Consider the following 13,293-nt stretch of genomic DNA (forward strand, 5'->3'; position numbering starts at 1 on the left):
CGACAGCACTGGAAATTCATCTCAAGGTTCAGACATATCTCGGTAAAACGACAGGTGCCTTCAAACTAGCACAAGAGCATTCTGGGTGCTCTAGCATGCTGGAGTTAGTGTTATACCGTGATCACAGAGGCATTTCCTTCACTTTGTGACTCATGTCAGAATGACACCTAATGATCATTTCTTAATTTTTATTTGTAAAATTTTAATTAGTGATAAAGGTGTGTTTCTGAGGTAAAAAAAAAAAAACTAACCTGGCCCACGTAGACCAACAAGCGGGCGTTGAGCGGGCTCTCGTCTGAACTCAACCAGAACTCTGCGTTATCGTCAGAGGCCACAGCAAACTGGAAATCCCCTAGCGATACAAGAAACAGACAGAAAATACAACAGTTTAAGCGCGTGAAACAGCTGGTAGAACTTAGCAGTTAGTCTTCCACTGCTCTTTGTGCAAGTTTATAACGTGTACTGTAGGTATATACAGTAAAAGCCCCGTATCCGCTGTTTCAGGTACCGCGGTTTCACTTAAAATCAAATAGAAAATTCCAGAAATACAGTAAATATTCATAATTTAAACTGCACGCCGTGCTATGTAAAATCGATTTCCTGCTGTGTGTAAAGAAGATGTCTGTTGTGTGGAATGATGACAAAACTGCAGTTAGTAATCTCTGTAATCTCTGCACTGATAAAATTTTACATCGGACGCTGCAGCAGTGAAGCCGGAGATTGGCGTCGAGTCTAATGTTTTTTACTGCACTGCTCGAGCTGAATTAAAACACCAGTACACTGTTGAAAGATTTAACTGAAGATGAGTTAACAAAAAAGTATATATGTTGCACAGAAAAACATATTTGTAGAGTAGTATATTTCATATCTAGTTAATGTTAATATATAAAAAAGTTGATATTATATATAACCAGTTTGATGTTCAGTGATGAAGCAGAAATGCTTTTGTTTGTGGTGAGTGAATGTGAGATTAACAGGAGGTTTGTTTAGAATTCAGTCAATGTTAATATGAATTAATAACATTCAATAAGTTAAGAAATCTTACTTTAATCTTCAGAATTTAGTTCATGTGTTAATGTTAATTAGAGTAATGTGTTTTCTGTTTATGAGACCAGTTACTGTGAAACAACTTGTTGAAATGGAGAGAATAAAGTTTTTATTTGCATTTCTTTCAGAATTGTGGAATTAATTATTATTAATTTAAAAGGTATAAAAGGCAGAACTATCGGTATCGGTTATCGGTATCGGCCGATATCACTCTGAATAATCGGTTATCGGTATCGGTTGAGAAATCTAGTATCAGTGCATCTCTAGAAATAAGAGAAATAGAAATAGAAATCAATTTATTATTTCTAAACATTATCATAGGCACGTACAGTATATAGTTTGCTACTATCCTTGGGATAATGGTTTTGGACCTTAGTTCCACATGGACATTCTCACTGTGGTTGCTGGGACTACGGTTGCTGCTATGGCCTTAGGACTGCAATTACCACATGCAGTTTTGCACTCAAGTCTCCTTCAGTGAACAGTGGACTAGGTCAACAAACAGACTTCATATAAAAACCATAATGAACTTTCTTTCACTTTCACACTATCCGTTGTTACCCAGATGAGGACAGGTTCCCTTCTGAGTCTGGTTCCTCTCAAGGTTTCTTCCTTATATCATCTTAGGGAGTTTTTCCTTGCCACCATCGCCACCGGCTCGCTCAATAGGGATATATTCACACATTTAAAATCTGTATCCTGTGTTTATATATTTCTGTAAAGCTGCTTTGAGACAATGTCCATTGTAAAAAGCGCTATACAAATACAATTGAATTGAACTGGATACTATCAGGCATCTGCTGGGGGGCTTGAAACCTATCCCCCAGGGATATGGGGGTCCTACCGTACTATATATACACTATATATCCATTAGTGTGAGAGTGTAAGTCTGTATTTCAGACAGTGCAGGTGTGACAGAGTAAGGAGCCTCAGCTCATGAGCACAGCTGCTTTCAGTAATTGCTACTAGTCATGTGCACTGGTTTCTAACACTCGATAACAGTGTGTACTCTGAGTCTGAAAGCTCTATTTTTATGATTGACTGTGTGAATGAGGTATGAGAGTGTAGCGTAATTAAATGATTACCGTCTTTGTATGGATGAATGTAGCCAAATATTCTCAAGCCGTAGTTTTTCCATTTGGGAGCAACAGCCAGTTTCTTCACTACAGTTCTTGTCTGGGGAAGCAAACAAGAAGGAAATAACACTCATGATTTAATTCATTCATACACATGAACATACAGACATTTATACACACCGACGCTTACAACACAATGGCCTCATTTATCATTTATCATGTAGTAAATCTGTGTGTACATGTTTTTCATAGACAAAGCCAAACCGAACAAAATTAACACCAGCTTTCTTCATCCTTATGTGCCCCAAGCACGTTCGGAATTAAATGTATAATAAGCAAAGCTCAGAGACAGCTGAAAACAACGAAACTAAACCGCTTCTAAATGCAGCATGCACTAAATATCCAGTAATGCAGCTCAGCCTTTGTAGCACATCGAGCAACTCTTTCTCCCTTTTTAAGGTGCCATTTCTTTTGTCCTAATTGAACAGCTAGGCTTCATGCATGCTATTTAAAACTGACAGTGCGATCCTTACATAAAACCTACCAATTATACGATTCGAAGCCTATAAATCAAGGTGCACATTACTATGACTCCTCATATATAAATTCACACAAACTCACACTCAAGCTCCTATCAGAGACGAATGATTTTCGGAAGTAACTGGACTTTCATAGATGCCAAATTTCTTGTGTACATGCTCCTGTGAATGAATTCTAAATAAACGTTTTTGTAACCAGCTTGATAAATGAAGCACATTGTCTGTAATCATGTGGGAAGTGGCCATAAGGAAGGCACTTTAAAAAAAATAAATTAAAAATCTTGCCAATGAGAAGAACAAACATGGAGGACAGAGTGCCAGTGCTGGTCTTGTTAGTGGCCAAATATAAGGAGATTTATGACATATTAAAATGAATATATTTCCCTGTCTTGGCACTTTGCTATTTTTGGGACAGTCCAAAGTATGCAATATGACTGTAGCTGCATATAGTCAAGTCACACAAGCAGCTCCCTTTCTCTTCATTTTCTGCCTCCAAACCTACAACGAAGGCAAACAAGCTCCTCATCTTTAGATTACTGATAATAATAACTAGCAAGATAGCAAGGTAACCTAGTTATTTAGTGAGATCAGATGATCATGACTTGGTCCTGCCATGTTGGGTCACATGCCACGATCCATTGTAAGTGCAAGGCTAAGCGTTTCAAACCGCAGGGACATTTAACAGGTACGCCTTCCTACAGTATATGACCCACTAAGTTCGGAAGCAAATAAATAAATGGAGTAAATAAATAAATATATCAAATAATGGAGATTCCAGAAGCAAAAAAACAACCAAACTAGCCAGTAATAAAACATGAAGAGGAAGAGTAGTTAAAAGACCTTAAAAGAAGATTTAATTATTATTATTACCGGTCGGTGATATGACAAAAAAAATCATCATTTATAGATTTGCAAACAAACTGCCAGCAGAATAGTAATGCTGCATTTTTCATGGAAGTTAGAGTTTAGGACATATTTGATAAATGAATTATTTAACACTGGAAAGTACTAAAATTTTTGGACATTTTACAATGTAAAAGATTTATCACACCGATTAACCTTTAATCAGCTTCCAACCAAAGTTTGTAATTTGAATAAAAATACTGATGATACCCAGTACACTTTTGGATTTCTCAGAAAAAATGTATCGTGCCAAAACTTCATCTGTCACAATTTCCCCTCGAGCTAGCGCTGCAGTATTGCAGCATGCTCGGAAACCCGAAGCGTGAGCTCAAAGCGCGAGCCCGATGTGCGAGCTCTTGGCGAACGCACGCTTTTGGGGCTTCAGTGACATCATCTTTGTTTACTTTGGACACGTGCTTTTGTTATGGTTTATGTCCTGTCTCCGCCCCTGTATTGTCATTGGTTGTCTCCCGTAGGGTTGTCATCGTTTTCAGCTGTCTTGTGTTTCACCCCTGATTAAGTTTGTCATTTAAACCCCTCGTGTCTCTTCGCACTTGTATTGAGTATTGAGTGTTATCACCGTACCAAGCGTTAGTACCCTGTTCCTCATTTAGTTTCATGTTCTTTGACCTTGTTTCTCGTTTCTCGTTCTTGATTCTAGCCTTGCCCAGTTTATGCCTGTTTACCAAGCGCCTGACCCATTGCCTGTTTCTTGACCTCGCTATTGTCTCCTGTTTTGGATTTGTCTGCCTGTCTCTGTCTAATTAAACTCTTATCTGCACTTGCATCTGTCCTAATCTTCATTACGTAAAATACGTGAAATCATCAACGTAACAATATTATACTGTCATATTTCCTAGCCCTAATTTGTTCATATTTTATACAGGGTTATCAGCAGTTCCCTACACGATAAAATATCTGGAAAAGAAATCATTTAAGTCGCAGTTCACTGGAGGATGTTTGTGGATATGCTCTGACATGAGCAGACAATCACGCAAGGCCAATAAAACTCACACCACTGGACTTATACTCACATGGGGAAAGAGAGGAAAATGAAGGTTCTTTCTGAGCTGAGCGGTAGATGAGCCACACCAGTCTTCAAACACATGCAGGTTTGTCTGACCCTTATACTGTGAGGGAAGAAAAGAATAAAATAGAGGACGAGAGAGATAGAGATGGTTACAGCGCAAAACTGACTGCTTCGACTAGAAAACAGAAAAGAAAACAAACAAACAGAAAAGACATTGGAGAAACTTCTCCGTTCATATGGGATAAGATGTAGGAGACTAATATAAGCATGAGAGAGAGGAGTACTGTATAGAGAGCAGGGATAACCTGAGGAGAAGGAATACGAAGGAGGCTACAATGTTAGTTCTCCACTCATCTCTCTACTGGGACGGCTCACCTGCTAACCTGCTGCAGGAAGACCTGCAGTGCACAAATCCTCAGAGAACAGCTTACACATTAATAATACAAGACTACAGTCCAGGGCCTGTGAGGACCGGCATGCTGCAGGGTACACATTCACACACACGCACACAGGCATTTTTTCACAGGCCATATATATATACACACATACAGTATTGTGCAAAAGATTTATTTTTTAGTACAAACTTTGTTGTAGATTTTTATTTTATGACTTCTACATTATCGAGTCAGTACAAAAACATTTTAGATTCCCAAACATTCGGTTTCCAGCACACAATTAACTGTTACAGAAAAAATGTTTGCATGTCAGTAAAGAAAGCAGCATATTAAGTGGTAAGAGACATTTTCAGACAAAAAAAAAACAAACACAATGAAAACTGCTGGGATTTGCTGCAAAAAAAAGAAGCGAGTGCGACAGTTAAAGTCTCCAGAAGAACCGTGATTAGTTCTGCAAGATGCTCAATAACACTTACAACTCATTTCCTTATAAAACTGCAGTAATTCTACCTGAGACCATTTTTTTTTTAAAGCAAAGGGTCGTCACATTAAATATCGTCTTTGCTTTATTTATTACTGTTTACTGCTCTTTATAGTATTTTTTTTAAATGAAGAAACGTTTATTTTCATTATTTTGAAGGGGTCTTTGCTCTACGGCATTTCTTTGCATATGTCTAAGACTTTTGCACGGTACTGTATATACATACACTGATGTGTCTGTATATATATACACTCACCACCCAGTATAATAGGAACACCTATACGTCTGCACATTTATGCAATCAGCCAATCACGTGGCAGCAGTGCGAATCATACAATCATGCAGATGCAGGTCAAGAGCTTCAGTTAATGTTCACATTAAACATCAAAACAAGTCTGATCTCTGTGACTTGCTAATCAGAGTAAATCAGAGAACAGGTTACAGGAGAAGCATTTGAAAAAAATATTTGCGCAGACACATAGACCTTATTTAGGTGTGCAAATGCGAACGTATTTTGTCTACCGTATGTCTTCTTTCGTGTTAATATATTTACCGGACATCGTGTCTGACAATTTTGATTTTATCTGACGTCTTTAAATTTTAACAATCAAAAGTGGGTATTTACCGGCTAACGGAAACTCTGCTGTGTGTTTATGTGTTCTCCCCAGCCATGAACGTTGAAGGCTATCACACACTTTCTCCAAGACATGCAACGCCCGCTAGCCTTATCTTACAAACTGCTGCTCATGCTGAATCACGGGGGCAATGTAACACACATGGACTAAGACTATCCACCACTTTCTGCATGCGTGTGCTCACAGATGCCCACGACTGGCTAGTGTGATTGACAAACACACCGAATCAGAGAACATGGTCAATATTGATCTCTTGGACTCCCGGCCACAGCTTGCTGTGGTGTTGTCAGGATTTGAACTCGATATCTTTTTTAGTTTGTATCACTCGGGAGCCAGCAATATATTTTTTTAAGTCATACTGGCACAAACTGGCATGATTAATATATAAGATTCGACATACCGTATGAACATTGTTAATTCAAGCATTTTTTCCTTGATAAACTTAGCATTAGCATAGTTGAGCTGAGTAATAAATATATTTAAAAAGTAGTCACCTTTTTCTCGAGCGGTAAATGAGCTAGACACTAATGTTTTGTTGATTCCTGTTGGACCAGTTCTTGTTTGTGACTGTACAGGTGGTCAGGCTAGACCAGTCCTAAACAGTGAGTATACCAGGACCATACTGAGATGCCTGTACCTTTGTAGATTCTAGAGTAATGGTAATCAAGAGCACCAAACAATGGGATAAAGCAGAAAATCCTCATCCTTGAGTCATGAATGCAGCAGTTGACAGAGTTGATTAGTGTTAGCTGGCATGCATACGGATGGTTGTAATGTCTTTCCAATGTCGATTAAGCCAATTCCAATAACCTTGGCCATGTCTTTAGCGTCATGATGGCTCATTTTCAGTCCTCTGCCTCAAGACATGATTTTCTCAGACAGGGGAAGGCCATCACTAAGGTTACTGTTTATTCTTTGCTGTTAACCTTAGGCATTGATTCCGCTCTCCCACTGCTGAATTCCCCAAATGAAATCAATAAATGAGGATTAGAGACAGGTCATCCACACGCCTTTTCACTGTCCATAGCAGCAGACAGACGTTTCTCAATTAAACTCAATTAAACCGTGTTCATATGTAGTGACCTGCTGCTCTATTTCTGTCTCTCCAGGGCCTCTGTTGCTAACCCTGGGTTTCTGTGTCAGGGAAAGTTATGTTGCCGTAATCCAGGCGGAGGCAGAACTAAGCCATATCCAGTAACTAATTCACAGCACCAACCAACTGCATCACTTTTGCCCTGTAGCAGATCAGAGTGTTTTTACTCTGCGGTCTAAATTTGTATTTTATCCCATAGTTTAAAGTAGGCCAGAGATAGACACTGATATTGGACATCTATAAATACATCCTGTTCAAATAATGTTGGTTTTTTTTCAGACGTTCCTTTTGATTTTCTTTTACAGAGAGAAAGGTCGAGAGAAACGTTATTGATCTTGATAATTACAGCAGCCAAAGTCAGAACACCGCAAGAATGAAGAACATTATGCATAAAAATGAGCAGCAAAAAAAATAGGAAGTGGCAGGATACTGATATCCCAGGGTGTCCTCATACTTGTGTTACGTTCTGGCTCTCATTTTTAGCTATGCTGTCTTAGCTAAAGACCTGTACACTAATCCACTGAAGGATAAAAGTATACCTAATAATCAGTCCTCTTTCTCTGTTCAGCTATACATCGATCAGCCATAACATTAAAACCACTGAATATCACTGATTATTTTGTTACAGTGGGGTGGGATATACATATATAGGCAGCAAGTGAACAATCAGTTCTCAAAAGTTATTGTGTTGGAAGCAGGAAAAATGGGCAAGCGCAAGGATCTGAGCGACTTTGAAAAGGGCCAAATTGTGATGGCTACATGACTGGGTCTCCAAAGTGGAAGGTCTTGTGGCTAGGACCTACCAAAAGTGGTCCAAGGAAGGACATCCGGTGATCCGGTGACAGGGACATGGGCGCCCAACGATCACCGATGAGCGTGGGGAGTGAAGGCTTTGAACGTTTTTAACGTTATGGCTGATCGGTGTATGTGTACTCTGTTGTCGAATATGATTCTGGTGTGGATCCTGAAACACTTCCTCTCGCATTTCAGACCTGCCTGATTCACCCTCATACTTCTTCTTCTTGAAGCATCTGCACTTGTGACTCAATTTCTGCTGCTCTGGACAGTCTCACATAAAATACCATAAAGATCTGCACTTCCAAAAAAGAAGGTTTATGCACAAGTCTTGCCCTTCCTTCAGTAGATAATCTGAGCTTGATACTGTAGATTTGTACTTCCTAATAACTGCTGCTGTAATCATAAAGCCTATCCTGTGCTCATCCCAGGCCTTTTATTTCCAATATGCTTATACTTAATCTCCTTTCAACACACTTGGCGCTACACTGTCTTTTACAGACCAACTGTCCTGCTTTAGTAGTTCCTATACTGTCTACGTGCACTTTGTATTGAAATGTGCAGGTCTTATTTAGTTCTATTGTTTAGTCTCATTTAGGTGTGTTGTTTTATGTAGCACCGTGGTCCTGGAAGAACGTTTTTTTTTTGTTCTTTATACTGTGTAGCTGCATATGGTTGAAATAACAAAGAGACTTGACTTGTATATTTTAATGATTTATAATGAATCTATCCACTGTCACCCAGAAGAGGATGGCTTCCCTTTCAAATCTGGTTACTTTTAAGATTTCATCCTCATGTTGTCTCAAGGAATTTCTTTTTTTTTTTTTTTGTCCCTGACGCCTCTTGCTTACTCATTTGGAAACTAAATCTAAATCCGGACTTCTGTAAAGCTGTTTGGTGTCTATGTCTATTGTTCAAAACGCTCTGCAAATACAATTGAACTGAACTGAAAAGCAGGAAGTACTACAAAACTATACAACAGAATAAATAATAGATTAATCATATATTTCAGACAGTATGTGATACACTGCTTGTTTTACAAGCCCGAGTCTTCTGCAGTGACTCTGTACTTCTGTGAATGTTTCACTTCTTTGCAACAGATTCTCCCCCAAACTATCTTCCACAGAGCAATGGGTGAAGCAACACACTCATGGGTAACCAGCCTCTCTCCCTTTCTCTCTCTCCATCCCTCTCACACAAAGACAAATACACACACACGATCACACAGTATGCTTCTTATCCATCTGCCTCAGTCTTTACACCTGTCTCACTGGCTGTATGACTGGAGTTATAGCTGTATTAGTCCATCTCTCTGGTTAACATGGCTGTGTGTGTGTGTGTGTGTGTGTGTGTGTGTGTGTTTGTAAGCCAAAAGCTCTGAAGACATGCCAACTGCTAATGATGCTGAGAGACCAAAGCCATTCCACACACACACGCACACACACACACACACGTGTGCACGCATACGCGCACACAAACGGACACACACATGTACACACGTGCACACACACACACGCGCATGCACACGCACACACGTACACACGTGCGCACACACACACACACGCACGCACATGCACACGCACACACGTACACGCGCACACACACACGCGCGCACACACGTGCACACGCACACATGTACACATGCACACACGTGCACAAACACACGCGCGCACACACACACATGCACACATATTTTGTGTAGAACTAAGGTTTTGTAGTTCATATGAGCGGTTCAGACCTTGAATGAAAAGCATATCATTTCTAAAGCAAATCTGCCCTGAAAATTAGCATTGAAAGAGAAGCACAGACAAAAATATTTTCATGAAAAGAAATATGCTGATATTCTGCTACTGATAATCTGCCCCATCTCATCCCTCCTTGGTTTTGTGCTCTCCAAACAAATTAAAACTGAAGTGAAAATCCACCTTGTTTAATTTTTAATAATATATTTTAGCAGCAGGACTGCAATGGCAACACTGTAGCACATACTATAGACTGATTCAAATTGGCTATTTATGTTTGTTGTCATGGTGACGTTCCAACAGGCTCACAATGGAAACAGAAAATAAACGAAAATAAAAACAACTATAAAAACGTACAATTATTTGTAATGTACAGTGTATCCATTTCGTCTCGTCTCTTAATACCAGTAATGCAGTTAGTATTTATTTTTAAAATGTGATTCAGAATGAATTCGATATTATTTTAACTTTAAATGCAGGAGGGCACGGTGGCTTAGTGGTTAGCATGTTTTTTGTCTCACACCTCCGGGGATCGGGGTTTGAATCCCGCCTCCGCCCTGTGTGTGTGGAGCTTGCATGTTCTCCCTGTGCTTCAGGGGGTTTCCTCCCCCAGTCCAAAGACATGCTCTGTAGACTGATTGGCATTTCCAAATTGTGCGTGATTGTGCCCTGCGATGGGTTGGCACCCCGTCCAGGGTGTCCCCTACCATGTGCCCTGAGTTCCCTTGGACAGGCTCCAGGCTCCCCTGCGATCCTGTGTAGGATAAATGGTGAGGAAGATGGATGGATGGATGGATGTAATATCCAAATAACCCATACTATATTTCAAAATAATGCATATAAAGTTTTACAAATTTCAGAACCAAATTCTAGTGGCCCTGTGTTGCACTGGTGTCCCATCCTGGATACATTCCCCCGCCACACCCAGTGTTCCTGTGATAAGCTCCTGATCCACCACAACCCTGACCAGGGTAAAGAGCTTACTGTTAATGAATGAATGAAACCTAGTGGCATAAACATGACTCTGGACATTCATTTAGAACTGCAATAATATAAAGAAACAAGACACACCGCTCTCAGCCAATCACTGCATCCTACATGCTAGTGCTGAAGTTTATTTCAAAGGAAGAAAGGAAGTTTATAAATGGTATTTAAATGTTTTCTCCATTCCCTGGTGTGCACTGTTGGCTGAGTGATGCTCTCAGAAGATTGTTCAGTTTTGTTTCTCAAGAAACTGAGCTTCACTAATGCATGTACACTCTCTAAGCAGATACAGATCTATATTTAACCTAATCTAGCTCCAAACATAGTATGTCTGTTTGTCTGTCTGTGTGTGTGTGTTGCTCTCTCTGAGTGTCTGTGTGTGTGTGGTGATGCATAAAAACACCTTGCAAACACTTCTACCAGGATGACAGGCCTCTAAAAAAACGAGACCTTCATACACAGAAAAGAAACAATGACACAATGACACCTTTTCAGTCACAAAGCCTAGAGCAGCTTCTTCTCACAAAGTAGTTTTGATTTCAAAATGCTAACAATATGCCCAGATGACCTTGACACCGCTCATCCAGGGTCGATCACTGTTCGGTCCAGTAGATAATCAGAATCTCAGCAGTATTAGAAATCCTCCACAGTTCATGCACCTCAGCCACTTGCCTCACGCATCACGTCCCTCATCCCATCACTAGCTCTAAAAACACGGTGCCGTGTGACATAAATGTAGCACCACCCTTCAGAATGAGAAGCTGTCACCCATTTGTCACCCATAATCCCACAGGGCGTGTGGCACGAGGCTCTCAAAAAATTGCTGTGGACATTTAATGCACCTTTATTCCCTGAGGGCAAAACCTCAGATGCATTTTAACGAGTATTCTCCGTCATAAATGTTCCATCAGAATGTGTACTGGAGAGGATGTGGCGGTGCAGATAGGACTGTATATTACAGATGCCAGATAAAGATCATCTCCCGTCTGCACATGACCTTTTTACCCTGCAGTAATCAGTCCCCAGGAGAGAAGTGCAATATAGACCACATTCACTTTGATTGCCTGATGGTATGTAATGGCTGTGGGTAACTGCCACACCGACCTGTTCGTTATGAGAAGCTGAAGGGAGATGGAGAAAAACAAACAGAGGCAAGGAAAGAAAATGTTTATGGGGAAATAAAATAAGTTAAAAAAAGAAGAAATGTAGTGCTGCAGTGTTTTTATTTAATGAATAAGAGAGACTTGGAGGACTGTGTGTCTCTTGTGGCAGATATGAGGCTTATATCTATAACATAGAAAGAAAGAAAGAAATGAGTGAAGAAAGAAAGAGGAAGAAAAGGAAAAGGGAAATAGAGGGGGGGAAATAAACAGAAAAGAATAACGGAAAAAATAATTAAATAATTACTTAAATTACTTTAAAAAATTAAATATAAATATCAAGAAAAGGAAATGAAGGGAGTGGATGAGATGGGATGGGATGGGATGGGAGGAGAGGGGAAAGGAATGGAATGGAAGAGAAGGGAAAGAAAGTAACAAAAAAATTCAATATAATGAATGAAAAATGAACAGTAAAAGAAAGCAACGAATAAAAGGAATAAAAGCAAAGGAATAAAAAGGAAAGAGAAAGAAAAAGAACAAGATTCATTGTCATTTTCTTTTCCTAACAGTACAGAAGAAAGGGTGAGGAAGCTGATAAACTGGATCATCAATGTGAACCATTATTACGTACAAACATATCTCGATCGCTGAAATAGCACTTGAATGCTCACCATAATGAACTCATTAAGAACTCAATAATAACTTGTCTTTTATCTGTTTCCAGTAGGAATGTGATGAATACCGTTTTTTCTGGGGTTTTTTTTTTAAATGAGAGATGATGCTGAATGCCTGTGATAAGACCATGCTATAGACTATCCCAAGCTGCAATCCAATCACTCTGTCCTATAAAATTCATTGTGTCCAGTCAGACTCGAGTCAGATCCTGGTCATCTGTTTGCCCATGGAGGACAAGGGTCATCTCCGCTGTCAGAGGCGGGGCTGTGTCTCAAGGACAAGACAAAGGAACTACAAAGATGAAAACTAACAAAGTACTTTGGGTCTGCAGAAGTGTCCAAGACAACGCAGAAATGACACAAAATTCGGTGTAACCGCAAAACAGAGGAAAAAACCTCATTCTTGTTATATGACATTTTTATATAACGTCATACTGTTCATGTCAGTGGATGAATTCATAATGTGAGATGGTGGATATGGTAAATCTGCTCTGTTCTGCCTAGCTGACTGGCTGGAGAGCTGAAAGCATGTGGTAATTAGCTGTGTCTTGCCGGCAGCAGGTCATTACTGCAGCGTAATGGTATTTGGCAGACGGTGGCATTCATGCTCGGTGTGATTGCTCCGTGTCAGAGACCGCGCTGGCCTTGTGGCCCTTTCACACACACCTCAGACTGGCTCTTCAGCTGTTCTCACTGTGGTTAAAAGTTGGACTTGGCCAATAGCAGCTGCTCCTTAACTAATATAAAAGGGGTGATTTCTTTCCTCCGCCAAAAACACCAACTGAGTCAAGATCCTAAT

General features: G+C 39.9%; 1 protein-coding gene across 1 annotated transcript in view; it reads right to left on the reverse strand.

Annotated features, from left to right (window-relative positions):
* b4galnt4a (beta-1,4-N-acetyl-galactosaminyl transferase 4a) overlaps positions 1–13,293 on the reverse strand; it is a 154,991-nt gene that overhangs the window by 59,089 nt on the left and 82,609 nt on the right. Inside the window, exons 4-6 of the mRNA XM_053640770.1 lie at positions 4,600–4,695; positions 2,133–2,223; positions 252–352 (exon numbers count right to left, since the gene is read on the reverse strand). Of these exons, the coding sequence (XP_053496745.1) occupies positions 252–352; positions 2,133–2,223; positions 4,600–4,695 (288 nt within the window). The remainder of the gene's footprint in view (positions 1–251; positions 353–2,132; positions 2,224–4,599; positions 4,696–13,293) is intronic.

The sequence above is a fragment of the Ictalurus furcatus genome, chromosome 14, assembly GCF_023375685.1.
Source record: "Ictalurus furcatus strain D&B chromosome 14, Billie_1.0, whole genome shotgun sequence".
Lineage (NCBI taxonomy): Eukaryota > Metazoa > Chordata > Actinopteri > Siluriformes > Ictaluridae > Ictalurus > Ictalurus furcatus.